Source organism: Danio rerio, chromosome 5, assembly GCF_049306965.1.
Source record: "Danio rerio strain Tuebingen ecotype United States chromosome 5, GRCz12tu, whole genome shotgun sequence".
NCBI lineage: Eukaryota > Metazoa > Chordata > Actinopteri > Cypriniformes > Danionidae > Danio > Danio rerio.
Genome location: NC_133180.1, coordinates 40,455,695 through 40,476,915, shown reverse-complemented (window position 1 = coordinate 40,476,915; position 21,221 = coordinate 40,455,695). Strand labels below are relative to the sequence as shown.

Here is a 21,221-nt window from a genome sequence, read left to right as displayed (position 1 = left end):
ATCTAAATATTATAAACTTTTAAGGATTTAAGATTATGATGACCATCATAAAAATATTGTGAAAAGGGTCCATTGATGGTCGGGAACATCTAATGCAGACTCAACGCTAATGGTAGTTGTGATAAAAGTACACCCTTTTAGGATTTCTGTTATTTCATTATATTTCCATTTCCCATGTGGTAGCCTTGTGAGGTAGACGATGTCCTCACAAAAAATTGTGAATTGTTTATTCCAAATGAACTATAGTTAAAAAGTAATGATAATTCATATTAATAATTAATGCTTTCAACTGTAAACACTAAAGATGATTTCCATAGTTTTTTTGCTTGACAGTTATAGGGATATTTTTTTATGGGTCAAACCGCAACTGTCTGCCATTTGATACACCTATATGAGCAGGGCTCATAAAAAACACAGAGCCGTCTCACAAGACATGTTTATCCTTGTGGGACATCGCTCTTCTGTGGAATGCACAGGGGTCATGACAGGATTTTACTTTCCATGACAGTCAGCAGCTAGATTGATTTTTTTTTTTTTTTTAGACGAACGAACATGTACTTGTTCAAAAAGTAGATACTTTCTTTCAAACAATTTAGCAGTCTATGTGCAATCCAGAAGCATTCAAAACCTTTTCATGTATTGTGCACTTTTTAAAAAATATATTTGCAGATAACCATCACAAACGTTATAATCTTAGGAGCTGGATAACTGTTTGTGCAAAAAAAAAAAAAAAAAAAGCTTGGAGACATAAATATATTGTATAAATACAGTGAGATATAATATAAAATGTAGATATATCTTGTAAAATCACTGAGGATACTTGGGTAAATCCTTATGTGAAGAGGAACTTCATGAAATGCAAAGCAGTTCATTCAATCCTGAAAACGTCTTGTGATTGGCTCATTCACCCCTTTGACTTGACGTACTGTACATGATGACTGGAATGCTCATGTCAAAGTTAGGTATTTTACCTAGAAGAGATTTTAAAAAGTTTATTTCAGCGAACCCATTTTCCCCATCCGGTTTGTCTTTTTGCAAGATAAGTCCATCTTTAAGTCAGCACTGCAGTTCTATCCGAATCGAAACTTTGGCCAGTACTTGACTATTGGTCGATTCTTCTTTGCAGTGTTGACTTTTGGTAAAGAAGGCTTTGAAGGATGCGGCGGAGGTTGTTTTTCCTCCTCTTTGTCTGTTACTGTGAATCCTTGCTCAGTCTTTTCATGTAGGTTCATCCTCGGCAGAAAATGTGTAGACACGTGTTGCGACTTCACTCTCGGACTGGACCCCATTTTTGCTTTTCCTCTCTTGTTGAGGGCCACAAACCACTCTCTACCAGTGCGATGGTTTTTGTGGATCACCGAGGCGTATGTGTTATAGCTGTTCTCCTGAAAGCGCTCTCTGAACTTACAGTCATCTGTAAAGCTCTCCTGCATGGGGAAGAGGGAGAATGAAGTTATACAAAAAGAGAAAATCAACAAGTTCAGTCTGATACTGATACGTCTGTGCATGTTAATGGTCACATTAAAAAGTCTTGAATCTTGGCGTTCAGCGTAGCCAGTGAGTGATCCCTCTGATGATCTGTGTTTGCACTTCAGCTAGAGCCCAGCTGCAATGATGTTTATGTAAGGTTAGGTTTCCTCTAATATTTGTACATCTTACTTTCAAATCTGATTATTACTTATACTAGTAAGAGTGATTGCAATACGCTCTTTGGATTTTTGCAAGATTGTGAGTATGTGCCTACAAGTAAAATAAATAAACTCTGGTTGCATAATTCACTATGGAATTAAATCACTCTTCTAGACAAGCAGTTTGTGTTAATATAGATACTACAAAACACCAGAGGACGTGTACAATGTAGCAGACGTGTAGTTCTCCTCTGTCATAAGATGATTGCGTCATGATAATAAATGAAAAAAGGGACTCTGTACTGCATGCATAATCATGAAGGTGATGGCATTCACCACAAAACAAGCAGTACGTTTACATGGACACCAATAATCCGATTTTAATACAACTAAGACAATACTCTGATTAAGAGTCTACCATGTAAATGCTGATTTTTGATTAATTTAATTCGACTAAAGTCATCTAACTAAACAGAAATTGGGTTGAGACATGTGGACTGTGCTGATTTTAGTCACATTATTGAAGTGCAGCACAGACATGTAAACACTTTAATCAACTATTATTATCATGTAGGATTTTTGCCACATTTTGCGACAGGATAGTCTATACACCCTCTGCTGAGTCAGTAAAGGACCACAGACACCTAAATCGCGAAATGCAGAGTTTTATTGCCCCCATATGGCGTGTGGTATCAAATTAAATTAAAACAACACTCCTCCAGTAGTTCATACTCGCATTCTATATTCCGTTTGTCACAGGGTCATGCATGAAATGTTTCTGAATGAAAGTGAAAGTGCCAAATTGCAGTTAAAGTTGAGAAATTAAAATGAAACACTCAAAATTACATGAAACCCTGGAGGAAATGTGGCTAGCGTGCTGACGCAATGACGTCAATCGAATGATGTGCTATAACATGTAAAACAGGATCATGAAAAGAACATTCAAAAAGCAACTCATCTAAACACCTTAATCAAATTATTGTCCTATTCAGATTAAGGCAAGTAATTCGTAAACATAGTCACTTGTAGAATGTTGTAAATGAAATAGAAAAATAAAGCTACAACAAATAGCAATCCGAGCTGTTAGACTCAACATTTTAACCATCAAAGACAATTAGAGAGACAAGTGCCCACCAATGATCATAAATTGCCTATTTTTAAAACGATGGCACTGCTGCGCGCACTCCATTATGCAGTGTTATATTGGTTATTTTGGAACAAAAAAGTTACATTTTAGGGTAGTCTGCCAATGTTGGAATAAATGAGATGTCCAATCAGATTAAAGCAATGGAACAGCTGCTTTACAACACATGTGTTATATGACCGACCATAACATGCCCTGAAACAAACTTAATGTCAAATATGAATATTTTCTAATTTACAGTATGGTATATGAATCATCTAATTAATGAATGTGATTTTTTTTCGTCATATAAAAGTGTATGATTGTGTGCATACTCATTAATTTTGTTTTCAGCTTAGTCCCTTTATTAATTAGGGGTCGCCACAGCAGAATGAACCACAAACTTATCCAGCATATGTTTTTTTTTACACAGCGGGTGTCCTTCCAGCTGCAACCCATCACTGGTAAACAACCATACACTTTAATTTACACTCATTCATATACGGACATTTTAGTATACCCAATTTAACCTTATAGCTCATGTCTTTGAATTTGAGGGGGAAACCGGAGCACCCAGAGGAAATCCACGTGAACATGGAGAGAACATGTAAACTCCACACAGAAATGCTAACTAACCCAGCCAGCGACCTTCTTGCTGTGAGGTGACAGCGCTCCCCACTGTTTCACTTCACTTGCCCCCATGTGCGCATCTTCTAGACAAGCAGTTTGTGTTAATATAGATACTACAAAACACCAGAGGACGTGTACAATGTAGCAGACGTGTAGTTCTCCTCTGTCATAAGATGATTGCGTCATGAAAATAAATAAAAATAGGGACTCTGTACTGCATGCATAATCATGGAGGTGATGGCATTCAACACCACAAAACAAGGAGTACGTTTACATGGACACCAATAATCCGATTTTAATACAATTAAGACAATACTCTGATTTAAAGTCTACCATGTAAATGCTGATTTTTGATTAATTTAATTCGACTAAAGTCATCAAACTAAACAGAAATTGCGCCCCATGTGCGCATTTAAGGATCAAAATGATAAATTCTGAATTCTTTTTTTTCTCCTTCCAAATGTCAAAATATGGTTGCAGAATCTTTATTTATTAATTAATATATTTATTTACTGCACTGAAGCAGCTGTACAATGCATATCCCCCAACCCCTGCCAATGTAATTCACAATTATATAATGTACATAATTCTACACCTCAAAAATGCAATTAACCCTCAAATTCACTTACCGGTCAAAAAATTATCCAATCATTAAAGAAGTTATAAATATTATTTTCTATTTTCAAAATGTCATTAGGACTAAAATGTTTTTTCTCTTAGGTCAATTGTGACCTGACAGCTATAAAACCATTTTTACACCACAAAAACTGCTGGCACGCACATGCATACTCCAACACACAGTCCAAAAACCAGACACAAAATAAGAATCTGCTGCTTTAACTTTTATGAATACTGTCTTGCTATTTTTTTTTTTTGTTTAGCATTCTTTAGCATTAGAAAATAGATCCTTTTACTTTAGTCAAGTATAAATGTTTCCTACTGATTAGGCATTGATGGAAAACCCCACTGATGAGGGAAAACCTGGACATTCACAGTTTATATGTTGTTATGAAAAATGGATTTGAGGATTAAAATAAAATTTAGCTGCTTTCTTTTAGAGCTTTAGTGAAGGCGGCTCATTTTTGACCAGTAGGAGAAACGGTATATACAGAATTTTAAGACAACAGGAGGGTTAAATAATTATTGTATCCTTTGAGCATTAATAACAATCTTTAAAGGGGCTATATCCTTCTAAAAGGGTATATGTCCACCTATGAGAACAGTACGCGATCGGCTTTGGTAATGTGCTCTAGTTTTACCACAGCAAAATATATGAAGCCACAGCACATCAATAAAGCTTTTAACACTTTGGGCACACAATAAGTAATTACTGTGCACACACTTTGTAGGATGCCACATTAGCAGCTGCTGGAGAGAGAACACTTTGTGGCCTGATTGAGTTTAGCCCCTCATAAAGACAGCTAATGAAAGCAGCACGCGGATTATAGACAGTGAGCCCCAGAAAAAGCATTGAGGGGGTTAGAGAATAATTGCAAGTTTTTCTTTTATCTCCCAGCTCAAAGTCATCAAAACCGACTTTCCAATCAAAGACTGTGGTGACTGACAGAAGCAGAGCTTTTGTTTGTGTGGGCTGAAAACTCATTAGGCTATAAAATAACTTTTTCTTCCAGGGCTCAGGAAAGCAGGACACTTGCTTTTTCATGGGCAATCTGTGGTTGTGTACTGGCTAGGGTTGACCAGATTTTAGGTTCTCCTTCGAGCTAATGTTTTTAAAGATTTGACCTACAGTACGTTTATTCTGTTTTATCACACGCAAGCTGATCATCAATTTATGATTCGAAATTCACTTTAATAGGACAATTTTTTTTTGTCTGTTATGTTTTCTTCAGATTGATGTCTGTCTGTTGGATGTGTCTGTAAAGGTCAAACCAGGCTCATTGGAAATAAGTGCTTCAGGCTGTATTTTTGTTAAACCTAAAATGTTTCAGGTGACAAACCCACCAGATGGCACCGTGTAGTTTTTTTTTTTTTGTGAATCTGAAATGTGTTACTTATGATACGTTTTGTTGTACATTTCAGATACATGTCCTTCTTGTACACGTCCATAAGAAGACAAGGCTTGTCATGCAGATAACTTAGCAAACCACTGACCTAAACCCAACCAATGGTGTTTTAAAGAGCAAAGGTAAGAGAAAGGTGCACTGTGCCCATGTCATTTTAACATTAATTTGACCTCTTTTGTGGAACTGTGCTTTATCAGTCTTGAACCCAAGCAATCTGCATTGCAAGTATGAACACTGGAAGTAAGCTACCTATGAAAATGCCAAAAGAAAAGCTGTTTATATGTAGATAGACAGGGAAGGCAAACATATAATCATTGGTATTTATTTGGTGTTAAGAACTCTGTGAAAATGATCTCTTATTAGTTGATAATATTTCCCTGTGAGAATTATTTGTGTGAAAAGGAATAAAGGTTTTTGTTCATCATACTGCATCATAATGATAATTCTACCTATACATGAAGTAAAAAAATAAATTTCACAAAAATCTAAGCTGGGGGCATTTTCCAATGAGCCTGTACTGCAACATCTTTGAAACTTTGTGTTGTGGTCAGGACTAACTCATTCAGGTCCAAACAAGTCTCTGTCTTGACTTGGACTCAAATCTTTTTTTGGTCTCGGTTTTCACTTAGACTTGAGTGAAGTAGCTTTGAGTACAATGCTTCAATTAAGTATTTGATAGTCACGGTAAATCGTAACTGCCCAGTGTTTCCAAATTTATTCATATTTGTATTAATTTATATTTATCTTTTCCAATTAAGTCTTGTGTAGGAGGAATGCATTTGCAATTTTATAAATCATGTGGTGTTTTCAAAATCAAACACGATATAAAGAACAACATAAAAAAAGAAGTGTAGTAGAAAAATTGCTGGGCAGTCTGATAGTATGCTGTATATCATTATTGTGGAATGAAATGTGTACGGTAAAATACATTTTCATTCCCTGTATATACTGTAAATAAATGGCATGGTCTCACCTGCAGCATGCATGAGGCTGAGAAAGACACTCCATGGGAGACTGTCAGTGTTACCAATTGTTTTATAATTTCAACAAGAGATCACTTAGTTTCAATATTTATACAAGAACTGTAAGAGCTTTTATTTTGTATCTTTTAAAGTAAAACCTGTTTATTATTTCTGAAAAGTGTAAAAAAAATAAAATAAATAAATTTATTTCCGTAGTAACAGGAAAATGATTCCTGTAATAATATTTCTTTCTTTTTTAAATATTTTCTAAATGATGTTTAACAGAGCAAAGAAATATTCAGTATTTCTGATAATATTTTTCTTCTGGAGAAAGTTTTATTTGTTTTATTTCATTTTTAATAAAAGCAGTGGAAATTTTTTTTTAACCATTTAAGGGTCAAAATTATTAGCCCCATATTTTTTTCCCAGATAGTCTACAGGATAAACCATCGTTATACAATAACTTGCCTAATTAACCTAACCTGCCAAGTTAACCTACTGTAATTAACCTAGTTAAGCCTTTAAATGTCACTTTAAGCTGTATAGAAGTGTCTTGAAAAATATCAGGTAAAATATTAGTTACTGTCATCATGATTCAGCTGACTCGTGATTCAATATGATTCACAATACTAATCTCATGATTCAGTCACAATTTTATTTAGTATACAAAATTATTTGAGACAAATTTAAGGTGAAGAGTGCTTACATTTTTTCTTAAATGCTGCACTTTTTTGCTAAATATAATATATTTTCTGCCATAACCAAACTGCTATTTAAAAATAATAATAATAATAATAATAATAATAATACAAACTAAAAAAAGACTCATTAATATGAACACTCAAAAACTGTGACTGTGCTGGGATTTGACATATTTTTTAAAGAAACATCAGCATATCTCTGTTTTCTGGCATAAGCTGAGGTCTTTGCACATTAACACTGTCCCCTGCTGATGAAAAAACCTTTTCACTGGGGATTGAGATGGGTGATGTGGAGAGGAAAGCCTTTCCTAAAGCAGAGGGCGGTGTGTACAGAGGTGGTCAATAGGCCCTCTGATCCAGGGTACTGGTCACTGGCATAAAACACTGATTATAAAAGGACTAACTATAAAGTAGAAAAAAGACAGGAGTTGAACATGATTAGGAAGGTGAATCATTACTATTTCTTGTATAATTAACTAGTAGAAGAATCAAATGATACACTTAAGAAGAGATAATCTTCAACATTTTTAAATATTCAATAATAATAAGCAAATTATTAAAATATGCATAAACTAATTTGAAAAAGAGAGGGTCAAATAATACCTGCTTCTGTAACAGAACAACTTTCTCTTTCAGTCTGAAAAACATTTTCACACTTTCGCTATGAAAACACTGATGCACCGTGTGAAATCCGCAGCACTCGTCGGAACAATGGGAGCTGCAAGTCATCTGGTTCGCGTGATTTGGCTTATTAAGTTTTTTTGCGTATTGATGCTGTGACAGTAGTTTTTCACTGTGCTGTCTGTTTATGTGCATCATATTTGTTGTTCTGTTAGTGTATGTAAACGTTTTTTTACAGTATTTGCACACAGTTTTATCTGGCGCACTTTACCGCTGTCATTTTACTCTGCCGCCCCAGCTCTTGCTCGCCGCTGCACTGTTGCCTACTATTTTCAATGAAAAGACGCTAAGCTCTGCCCGAAAAGTTGCTAGATTACGTCATACATCAATTTGCATATTACTGACATCATCACGTTCTACCGTTTTTGTTTGTTTAACAGTTTGTTTGTATTTGCACTACGCTTTATGTAAGCTTGTCAATTTAACAAAATTGATGGCTGTTCGAATACAGCATATTATTATAGATGTGTTGTGAATTTGCAGCAGGCTAATCTCTCAGATGTAATAATCTCAGACAAGTTCCGAAGCTCTTACTTAAAATATCTATTATTGTGAACAAGAAAATAATAAAAAGTCTAAATAAACTGTTAAAATAAATGACAAGCAGATCGGTTTGACTGTACAAGGGAAATACCTACACACTGCTGGTGCTAAATCATTGAGATGGGTCTGGCTGCAGGACTAGTGCAGTGCTATCTGGGCTGCATCCAATGCTTTTTAATGGGCTCACCTAACCCCACCCCTAACCCTACCCGTCAGTGACGTCACTTGCTCCATTTGAGTGCATTGTGTCTGACATTGCATCGCTGAGTGATGCAGTCTCAGCTTGCATCATAAAGGCTGCATCATTTGCCATCAGTACGCAAAGGGGTGATCTGCTGTCAGGCTGCAGGTGGGAGAGGACTGGGCTGCCTGTCAGTGCTTTGAGGCGGGGGAGGGGGCGGTGGCATCACCTGCAGCTCGTTGAGAAGAGTAGGAATGGTACAGTATGGACAAATGACAGTCTATAAAAATCTCTAGTAGCACAAAAAAGTAGCTAGATTTGTCGCTAGTTTTTTTTTTATTTGTCGCTAGGGGGGTCTGAAAAGTTGCTGTATTAGCGACAAAGTCGCTAAGTTTGCAACACTGCTGCTGATGTGCAGGTAAAGCGAGCTTGCGCCTGTAACCACAGTCACACAGCTGCCCCCTCTGTTCAAAACATGTATAGCGATTCATTCAACAATTCAACCACTTTGAATCGTCATATATTTGAATCGATTTTCAACCGACTCACTGTGAATCGTTACATCCCTAATATATAGTATAGTGCATTGCAAGCATTTTCAATGATAATTAAGTATTTAGTTCAATATTTGAGATAGTCAAAATTAATTATAACTAATTTAGTTACAACTAAAAAAAAATTAGGGTACATTAAGGTAAAACATCAAATGTTTCGTTTGAAGCACACAGGGATGTGATGTTAAGACTTAAAACTAAAATTAATAAGCATTAGAGCTACATTGTGATTCATAAAATGATTCTTGATCCAAATATGCCCGACAAGTTTTTTAGTTATACCCACTACATTTTAGTGGGAGTCTTCATAAAAGAAGTATTTTTCTTTCATTACCTAACAAGGCTGACTCAAGTTAAGTGAAGTCAAGTTAAGTCAAGTTAAGTCATGTTAAGTTAAGTGTGCTGTTTAGTAGTTTATAAACAGCTGCAACTGCAAACAGCTATGATGAATTTTGGCCTCACTCTCTAAAAATATATTTGGTGGGAAACTATATCATGAATTTAATGAGGGCCAGTCCCAAAAAAGAGGTCTTGCATAATTCCCAAACTCTGAAATAATAAAACTGTTCTGGATTGCTGAAGAGTGCAGCAAAGCAGAAAATGGTGCCATTACAATATTTTCTAAACATGCCAGTCACAACTTGACCCACCATAACTTCACAGGGGCTCTCTCCCCTAAATACGCTCATTTACCCCAAATTGACTGAACGTTTGTTTGATTAGTGTACATGGTTTTTGTCTTCTGGAAGTGCCTTATGAGCTGGATTTTAAAGAGCAGCCAGCTGTTGTAGATGCATCATTTAAGGACATTTTGAGAGGTTATTTTGACGTTGCAGGAGATACAGGAAATCATATATGTCTGTAGTTTGGTGTCTACGAGCAGGTGATGTTTTATTGTCAAGTTATGACGGCTTTCTTTGTCAAATAACATCTACAAACAATCCTCTCTTTAAGATTTCCCATGCTGTGTTACCTCCAGCATTGAGCTTTTGCAGACATGAGTAATTACATTTTGACACGGCAGATTTAATCCCATTCATAAGTAACAAGTCAGAGTTGTTTCCTTTACCTTGTGAGCGAGTGCAATTAAAAGTATGGTTCACCCCTCAAAAAATAAAGAAAGAAATAAAAACGATTTATTTGTTGTTAATTTCAAGATGTAGACTACTATTTTTTCTTTAGTGAAACATTAAGGTTTCGATAAAGAGAATTCTGAAAATGGTTTCTAAGCACATTATAACTGTTAGAAATATATTGCTGAAACACATTACAAAGACATTTTGTTTTCAGAAAATTTTGGGCAGGACAAAATCTGTGGCACAATAGAGTCAATGAGCATTATTAACAGTCATTTTTAATAGCCTAACTTCACTAAAGATAGTTGCATATTGCTAGCTTACATGAAAGCAGAAAAAAATCATTCTGCTGCAGACTGAGTGGGAAGAGGTCGATTTTCAAGTAGTCGGTCATTGTCCTCTAAATCAGATTCTAGCTCTAGAGGCTCAAACATTTATGGTTGTATAAAGCCAATTACTCTAAGGTTACAAGAGGTAGCATCTGTAGCATCTGTTTCGGTTGTAAACGGTATTTAACAGTTGAGGTATGGCTGCTTTCCTGCTAGTGGGCCTGGTTTCAGTGCAGCCACCAGACAGACTCTCAGCATTTGAGAGCAGAGAGACTTGATTATATTTTAAAAAGATTTTAATGACTATTTATTTATTTATTCATTCATTTATTTATATCATCATTAAAATTTGGCTCAGTGGTTAATAACACATTTTTTCTGTTAAATAAATAAATATCTCAGAACATATATTTTAATATCACTTTACCTAAACTTGAAAGACTTTCAGCTGAAACTGTGGTGACAATTCAATAAGGTTTTATGTAATGAAACAATTGGACTGTGAAAGAAATTAAACATTATTTGCTGCATTATTGTCTTTAATTCACAATCTCGCAAACAGTCCATTTTGTCAGCTTGGTGTGGTCTTTTAAACTAGCATTAATGTTATAAACATTGTTCAATTTGGTAGCACAGAAGATTTGTTCCACTTTATTTAGCAAGACATGCTGATGTCCATTGACTTTTTATGAATGACTAAGAAAGGATCTTGGTTTAACGCTTTAAGGCTTATGATCACACTGGTGTGATTAGAATAGGCTGGTTCCTGGAGTGTACAATCTTTCAGGTGGGAATAAAATGTTGAGCATCACACAATCAGCTGCTAAATTCAAATCTGTTCTCGTGTGGTGGCTTGTGCTGAAGCAGAGGAAGATGCGTGACTTGTCATAAATCATAATTTATCAGTGTTTTCAAATGTTTTCAAAAGACTTTTAAATACTCATACGTAGTAGTAGTAGTAAACATAACATTTATGATTTGTAAAATGATGTCTCAGGAGATGACAATAATAATTATTTTAACACATAAAAATGTGCTTTTAACATTACAAATGTGCTTTATTAGGTTACTAAAATATTACTTGGTACTTCTCTCAGTTAAACAACTACTTACTTTTGACATATTTCAGGAGAAAATTATGAATTACCATGTTTTAAATCCAGCAGCTATGCACACTTTGCTATGCACATATATAAACAGAATTGCTACTAAGTGGATATGTTCCATCTTTAACCGTTTTCTGTTAACTCCTGAGATGGATGTGCATGAAAACCAAATATTAAAAGGGTTTCTGAAATGCTCAGCCCATCTGAAACCACGCCCTTCAAAGTCACTTGAGCCCCTTTTTACCTCTTTTAAATGGTCAAACATTCCCAGATGACATGGGTGTTTTAGACGTAACAATAACACAGCTAAAACATTTGCCTGAAATCTGAAGCTAGAACAATAACCTCCATCATGGCAATTAATTTCAGAGCATATCATGGCATAATTTATATCATGGTAATCCAACATCAGAGCAGAATTTGAGACTTCCTAGACTTCTCCCTGTTTTTAATAAATGTGCACATTGCTGCAGCCATAATGGATTAAATATTATGATTATTCTTTATGCTGTTTAAACTTTTGAATATACAGTATGTTCCTAAAAATAGTCCAGAATCAGAATATCAGCTATTTCAAAATTTAATTTGTGAAAGTTTGTAAATATTTGCAAAAAAAACTACAACAAAAAAAAAATTTCATGTGATAAACTTGTAAACTTTAAAGCAATGTATTCTTATTGTCGATCACATGAACAAACTATGTATTTAAAGCTTATGAGAAAACGTTAAGCTAAAATTAAATATTCCAATGAAGAAAAAAAAATTGCTTATACCTTGGATGGCCTGAGGGGGAAATGTTTTTATTTTTAATGAGCTATCTACGGTGGCTGAAAGAGCTTAACGTGCTGCAATTTAAGAAAGCACATGCAGTTACACAAAACACCAGCAAATAAAAAAATGACTTTTATCAATATGACAGCACATGTGTTGCAAATTGGTCACAACACAAACAACTGAAGAAACGCGCAGCAAATTAGTCACAACACTTGCAAATATGCATATAACACAACGGAAATGCATCTAGGGGACCCCAAACCATGACGGACCCTGCCGAGACATGGATGTTTTTTTTTATTTATGTCGTGTAATCAAGATATTAAAACAAATGAAAAATAACTCACCTTTCAAAGACCCCCAATCACTTCACTGAGCAGTAGTAACGGCATAATAATACATCATATCTCAGCAGGGTTCTCATGATTTTGGGTACCCTAGAAACGTTTCCGTTGTGTTACGTACATATTTGCAAGTGTTGTGACCAATTTGCTACACAATTCTTCAGTTGTTTTTGTTGTGACCAATTGCAGCGTGTTTCTTCAGTTGTTTGTGTTAGGGTTAGGGTTAGCAACATAGGGAATCTGCAACATGTGTACTGTCAAATTGATGAAGATCGTTTCTTTATTTGCTGGTGTTTTTTGTGATTGCATGTGCTTTCTTTAATTGCAGTGCATTAAGATCTCTCAGCCACCGTAGCTATCCCTTTAAATGTGGTCTCAGAGCCATACACGTTTCATGGAATGGGAGATGGTTGCATCTCTGTTTCCCTCTTAGTTTCTCACTCGCTCTCTATTGTTTTCATAATAAATGCAGTGACCTCGTAAGCTTTGCAAAGATTATGTTAGTAATGGCTTGCTGGGTAGGTCACACGGCATAATGTACATCTGTCCCCTTTGCCATTATCACAGCAATAAATTGCCACTATGAAAACATCTAAATATTAAATATGACAGACAGTGCAACAAAATCAGACGCAAAGTCATTTGATACTCCTTTGGTTAGGCCGACTTGTCTACAGAGTGAAGTGCTTGGGGTTTAAAACCCAAGCTGACAGCTATTAAATAAGCCGCTGCAACTGTAGCTGGTCTGAGGAAATGAAACCCAATTCAAGTCTGACGGAGCCGCCGCAGCTGCTTTAATTACAGATGATGTCTGCAGCAGTTTGGAGGCTAATCCTCGGATTTATCAGACTGCTTTATTATCCGGCCCTTACGAGATTTCTCTAAAATTGTAAAACATTAATGTGAAGTAGGGTCCACATCAATTTAGAATATTTTGTCTTTTCAAAGTAATTTAATACTTTCTTTTTCAGCAAGGAAGTGTTTAACTGTTAGTGACAGTATAGATAATTACGTATAATGTTGCATAAGATCTTTTATTTCAAATAAATGGCTCTAACAAAGAAGAATGCTAAAAGAATGTATGTAAAAATATGTATGAATTGAAAGAACTACTTTTTATAACACTGACAATAATAATAATACCAACAACAACAACACATTTTAGCATGTTAAAATGATTTCCTGAAGAATTATATGTCTCTGAAAACTGGAAAAAACTGGCTGGTGAAAATTCTGCTCTGCTATCACAGGAATTAAATTTAAACATTAAAAGAGAAAAAAAGTTATATATATATATATATATATATATATATATATATATATATATATATATATATATATATATATATATATATATATATATATATATATATATATATATATATATATACATACATACACTTGTATGTACATACATACATATATACATACATACAGTTGAAGTCAGAATTATTACCCCCCCCCTGAATTATTTGCCCCGTTTATTTTTTTTCTTCAATTTCTTTTCATTTCTAATAACTGATTTATTTTATCTTTTCCATGATGACAGTAAATAATATTTTACTAGATATTTTTCAAGACACTTCTATACAGCTTAAAGTGACATTTAAAGGTTAAATTAAATTTAAAGGACATTAACTAGGTTAATTAGGTTAACTAGGCAGGTTAGGTTAATTAAGCAAGTTATTGTAAAATGTTTGTTTGTTCTGTAGACTAAAAAGTTAGCTTATAGGGGCTAATAATTTTGTCCTTAAAATGTTTTTTAAAAAATTAAAAACTGCTTTTATTCTAGCCGAAATAAAACAAATAAGACTTTCTCCAGAAGAAAAAATATTATCAGACATACTGTAAAAATTTCCTTGCTCTGTTAAACATAATTTGGGAATTGTTTAAAAAAGAAAATAATATTCAAAGGGGCCTAATAATTCTGACTTCAGCTGTATTTACCAAATTATGTGTGACAAAGCAAGGACATTTTCACAGTATTTCCTGTAATATTATTTCTTTCTTATTTGTTTAATTTCGGATAGAATGAAATCAGTTTTTAATTTTCAAAAGCCATTTAAGGGTCAATATTATTAGCCCCCTCCAACAATTATTTTTGGATTGTCTACTGAACAAACCACTGTTATACAATGAACCAAATTAACCTAGTTAAGCCTTTAAATTGACCTCTAAGCTGTATAGATGTCTTGAGAATTATCTACTCAAATATTATGTACTGTCATCATGGCAGAGATAAAATAAATCAGTTATTAGAAATGAGTTATTAAAACTATTATGTTTAGAAATGTGTTGAAAAAATTTTCTCTCTGTTAAACAGAACTTTGGGGGAAAAAATAAACAGGGAGGCTAATAATTGAGGGGAGCTAATAAGTCTGACTTCAACTGTACATTAGTTAACACTTTTTCTACATTAGTTAACACTTTTTGTTGCTAAGTATTAGCAGATACTAATTAACACTAAAAATATACATTAGTTAACACTCTGATTTGTGATGCAAGTTTTTTTTTAATTTACACTTTTATATTCAATTTTGTCTGTAAATTACGTTAAAAAAACTAAGTAATAGACTACTAATAATCTTTTCTGATATTGTGCAGATTTTTCTCACTATATGTTCTTTCTATTAGACCCTTTTCATATTTCTGGATTTCTCAGTAGCGCAAGATGTTATAGTTGGGAAAACTTACAGCGCAGTAAATATGAGAATACAACAAATAATTTTACAATTTACAATTTTACATTTTACAATATTATTTGCTCAGTAATAAAAGAAAAAACTCCATGATGATGTTATAAAGACTTTCAAAAAAAGAAAAAAAATTGTGTGAGAGGAGAGGATGACATCAAATTTACTGTCCTGTCCCATAGACGCTGCATTAGAAACATCTCGCATAAGCAGTAATTTGTTTTCTGTAATATGAAGCAAAGATGATATACTACATGCATAAATACATATAAATGTTCATAAGTTTTTAAAAAAAATCTAAGTTTTAAAAACTTTAAAGGATTTAAGATGCCGATGACTGTTAAAAGCATCATAACAGGCTTGTGAAAAGGGTCCAAATGTTGTTTCAAACTACTATGAGAGTGAATAACTAAGAGTGTTAAACCATTCTCGTTTCAAAAACCAAACCTGAATACAGATTCTAGTTTTTATCTGTTTCTTAGTAAGTCCCTGTTCTTACTTCTTGCATGCTAAGTGTTCTTACAGCTGCCCAAACTTTGTTTACACACATATTGATTTCCTTCCTTGAAAGATTATCAGCTACCCCAGATTTGTTTTAATCTGCTCTTCCCATTAACACATGCAAATAAGCTCTGCCTTCTATCAGACAGTCCAGACCCCTGCAAAGCCAGATAACTCTGAAACTGCAGTGTGTTTATGCACTGTTTTGTGCTTCAAAAGTCTTTGTAGAGCCATATCGCAGTAATCCGATATTTCCTTTAGAAGGTGTTGGAGAGTTTATTTAGCTCGTTTGCAGTTGGTTTGCAGTTCAATGGATGTATGTATTAGTGTGTTTGATCAGACTTACAGTGGCATGAAGCCTTCCCCTCTTGTTCATGGCTAGAAATCGGTTGCTGAAAACCCCTCGGATACCTATAACCCCTTGAGACACGGCGAACAGCTCCAGCACACCTAGATAGAGAAAAACACATTGATGGCCGATGACCTTTTTGTACTAAAAGTCAAAGGTCAGTATTAGGCTATGTTCAAACAGCAGCAGAATACAGTTGTTTAATACAAGAATTGGTTAGGAAATTGTCAACTGCATTTTTAAGGTGGTTTACTTGGATTTAAAATGCAGAGTCATATAAAATGTGTTTTCTGTTGTGTTATTGACATACAGTTAAATTCAGAATTATTAGCCCCCCTGTTTATTTTTCCACAATTTCTGTTTAACGATAAGAAGATTCAAAAAGATTTCAACACATTTATAAACATAATAGTTTATAACATAATAGAACATAACTCATTTTTAATATTAATTAATTTTATATTTGCCATGATGACAGCACATTATATTTATTAACAAGGCAGGTTAGGGTGATTAGGCAAGTTATTTTATAACGATGGTTTTGTTCTGTAGACTATCAAAAAAAAATATATATATATATAATATATATATATATATATATATATATATATATATATATATATATATATATATATATATATATATATATATATATATATATATATATATATATATATATATATATATATATATAGCTTAAAGAGGCTAATAATTTTGACCTTAATATGTTTTTAAAAAAAGTAAAAACTGCTTTTATTCTAGCCGAAATAAAACAAATAAGACTTTTTCCATAAGAAAAAATACTATTAGACATACTGTGAAAAATTCCTTGCACTGCTAAACGTCATTTGGGAAATATTTTAAAAATAAAAACAAATTTCAAAGAGGGGCTTAAAATTCTGATTTCAACTGTATACATTATGTATGGAATGAGGTTTTCTATGCTGTCATCAATTTCAATTTAAAAATGTATGTCACATGCACAGAATGATCTGCAGTGAAATGCTTATACAACCAACCAACAAAAATAAATAAAAAATAATATGAATAAAATTCTTAAGTTATGGAGTATAATAAGAAGTAAAACAGAAATTTTAGATATAAATTTAAAATAGAACAAAATATACCATATTTAAGCTTTAGATTTGAAGAATATAGCAGAAAATAAAACAAAATAAAAAAGTAAATAAAAACAAATCTTAGCAATACAAACAATAACATACACAACATACAAAAAATGACATTGGCTGTTTGTTCAAACTACGTATTCAAAATAAGATGAACCAACACAATTCTTGAGTTTTTTTGTACAACTTAATTGTTTTATGTTCAATCTAATTAAATTTGTCAAAACTAATATGTTAAATTAATTCCTTCAAGTTGTGCCAACAGACACCAATTGTGTGGAACCCAGCATTTGTACAGTGTAGAAGTGTTTCTAATAAAGTGCTTGGTGCATAGAGAGGAAAGAGTGCATTCTACAGGTGGTTTGTAGTATCCTACAGCCTGTGGCTGTATATTGTACTGTAAAATTTGTTGCACAATTTTAAGTTTTACTAATTTAAACACTGTTGGAACTGGAATGTGCCAATGTACTGCATTTAGATGTAAATAAGATATACAATTTGACAGCTTTTTTTGAAAGTGTAAATTTATCAACTCTCAAAAATGACTCAAAATAGGGATTGGCTGAAAGGAGAAAACATTTTTTGGGGTGGGTGGAGAGCAAAGACAAAAATATCTAGATTTTTATTATTTTTTTTTGCTGTACATATGGCAGTAGAAAACAGGAGTACATTCAAACTAACTTTTTGAAAGCACAAGTTAAAATCTTTATGTTTTGTGTTGTTCTTTCATTAGAGATACAAGCATCATTACGGAGTGAAAAGCGAAGAGAATTATACACAAAACACATGTGGAACGTAACAGGTTAGAGAGGAGGATTGAGTTACATGTACATAGACATTATTCTATTCACTTCTGATCTACGTGTACCAACAGTTTGAGAGTCACATCTATAGCAAATATGTTGAATTTCACACACAGACTGTAAAAAGTTTGTATTAATTTTTTGTTTACTTATTTTCATTGCAAAAAATTCTAGATGCACTAAACACACTGTAAAAACTTTGATTAATAATTTGATAGAGGGGGGAAAACTATCTTAGTGGAACTAAAATACTTGCTTTGGTTTAAATAAGTTAGCAAATCTATACTTTGAAATTTATTTTAAAACATTAAAATGCAGTCAACAGTCAAGATGAATAATCCTGACTATAAACACAAATCTAGACTCTGTTATTATATATTTAAATTTGGGTTATAGGTAGGGCACCTAACCAAATAAAAGTAATATTCTGAAGAAGAAAATAATAATACACTGCAACATACTGTAAAACACACTAACAACCTATAAAACACCCCGCAAGAAAAAGGAATGTCATTGCTACAGTTTTAGCTGGTGTACTGACTTCATTAGTTTCAAAAATAGGCTTTTCACAGATTTTACAAAGCCTGTTATATTGCTGTCAATATAGAAGATCATTGTTTGTCGATGATGAAGATTGTATGTGGGATTCAGCCTTTAAGGGCAGTGTTTCAGGTCAGTGATGTTTGCTTTCTAAATATTCTATCTGGCAAGTGGACTTAACACCCGCAGCCAAACTCATAACAGTCCATTTTACGTTAATCTAATTTTGCTCATCTGTTTGACAGTAGACCCTCTAAATAGACCAAGTACTATGGTATGTGTACCGAGCTATTCAACCATTAACAGAAATCTAGTGCATGGCATGTTAATGATGCCACTCACTCCAGCTTTCAGCTCACTAGCATTCTGATCTCAGCCGCTGCACCTGTTCCCATACCTGTAAATAAACAAGCCTCTCCAAACAAGACACTCACACAATCAGAGTCATAATTCATTCGGCCAGCTCAATCTACAACATCTACTTGTGTTCTGAGGAGTGTTTTCTTATTTTATTCACTGTTCATCAAAAACCTGCAGTGATTCTGTGTAAATATCTTGCAAGGTGATGCTAAACTGTTAAACCGTCAATGCCTTTGAATCATTTTAATGATACTTTTCAATCGTTTTAATAATTTATCAGCGTTATAAATGTAAATAGCCACAAAAAGACATTCGTGTTAGTTTATTTCTAAGAGAAAAAAAATCAAAGGAAGGAATCTGCAGTGTGGAAAAGAGATCAGTCAGTCAGAAATGTGAACTTCGCTCTCCTCATAACCATTGGTAAACATGTAACTTACTTAACGAATCTGGTTCGTGGCTCCCGTTGACTCTTCCATCGATGTGAATCTGAAGGTGGAAACCTATTCCAACTCTACAGTACAATCTGCCAGTCCTTCGGCCAGATACGCGCCCTTCCTCGACAAGTTGGTGCTCCAAATACGCGCGTTCGCGTCCCGTAAGCTGTGCAGAGCGCGGCAACTGAAAGAGCAGCAAAAGCAGGAGAGGAACGTTCATTCTTTCCAGAGAGCGCTAGGCCACTTCCAGCATTTTTGCCGCTGTCCCTGCGCACTGAGGTAACGCGCTGTTTTACTGGTGGGCATTACCCTCGGCTGCAGGAGCTGGAGCAGATCTGCTGGCAAAGGGATATTTATATCACAAATGATCTCACTGCTTGATGCGTGCCTGAGATGTGCAGGACGCTCTCTCTCATCCTCAGTTTGTATCGGACGAAAGTTCACACCGTCCTGAGACCTATATTTCGTTGAAAATGAAAGCGTGGACAGAAATGCGCTCTTAAACGCGGGTCCTTTGCTGATACTTAATGATGTTCGAGGTGATACAAGGTTGAAATCTGCTTTACAACGCACGTGGTGTGTGTTTTGTTTTCATTTGTTATTTTGAAATGAGGAATTTACATGTGCTCTATATGTAAATATAGTTTATTCAAGCAAAAAGTACGAAATTTTCTCAGTTTTTTGTGCAATGATATTGACTCAACTTTGAGTGTTATGATTGTTTAATCTGAAAACGAAATGGGCTCCTGCGTATTGGTTAACTTACACTGGATTTTGTTTGGCATAACATTGATTATTGATTAATAAAGCATATTGCGATTAAGACGGTTTTCCACAATAATTTTTTCACAAAAAATTGCTACAATCACTACCAGAAATTCTAAATTATATATCTATATATATATATATATATATATATATATATATATATATATATATATATATATATATATATATATATATATTACCTCAAGACATCTTTATTATATAAGAATCATGTGTTTTTGTAGGCTGTTAGATAAATTTCTCAAAATAAATCATCCTGTGGAAAGAGTGACGCGTTATGCATTTTACGCAGGAGAGAATATGTATGCCATTGGTTGGACGATCAAAAACCAATTGACAGTGAGAGGCAGTGGTCAAAAATGTCTTTCCTAAATTCTGAATCTTGATGTCCAGGTAATGCTATTGCGCATAATTAAGCACAAACACGAACTTGTCAGCATTAACTTAAAAAATGTTGATAAAAGCATAATTTACATGTATGAACTCGTCAGTTTTTGTTTTTCAGCTGACTAGAACTAGGTACACAATCTATATATATATAACTATATATTTTTTAATTGTTATTAACCTATTTATACAGAAAACATTAATAAATATCTGTTTTATTTATTAATTTACTAATTTTATTGTTATTTCTTATCGTTTATATTTGAAATTTGACTTTCTGTACAGTATGAAGTGATGACCCGACAACAGTGGTAGACATGCTGAATCATAGAAGGAAAAGCAACAGTTTTATCTAATAGTTTTTAAAGTAGGAATATTATCAATGCAAATGTTGTTTTTTGATTTATTTGTTTATTTACTAAGTATGTTTACAATTATTTTTGTTGGCATGTTTCCTCCTATTTTTAAATATTTAGGATGTGGTTTTCAAGAACGTCAGCAGGCAAAGTGCATGCATGCATGTTTTTTTTTTTTTTTTTTTTTTTTTTGGGCCTAATGCCAACATGGATTAGTTTAAAGTAGCAC

General features: G+C 33.8%; 1 protein-coding gene across 1 annotated transcript; it reads right to left on the bottom strand.

Annotated features, from left to right (window-relative positions):
- Nucleotides 1-1,070: 1,070 nt before the first annotated feature.
- On the bottom strand, nt 1,071-19,683 carry fgf5 (fibroblast growth factor 5). Its single transcript, NM_001009561.1, is given in 3 exon segments — nt 1,071-1,427; nt 16,197-16,300; nt 19,467-19,683. Coding segments are annotated over 3 exon segments (678 nt in total).
- Nucleotides 19,684-21,221: the final 1,538 nt, after the last annotated feature.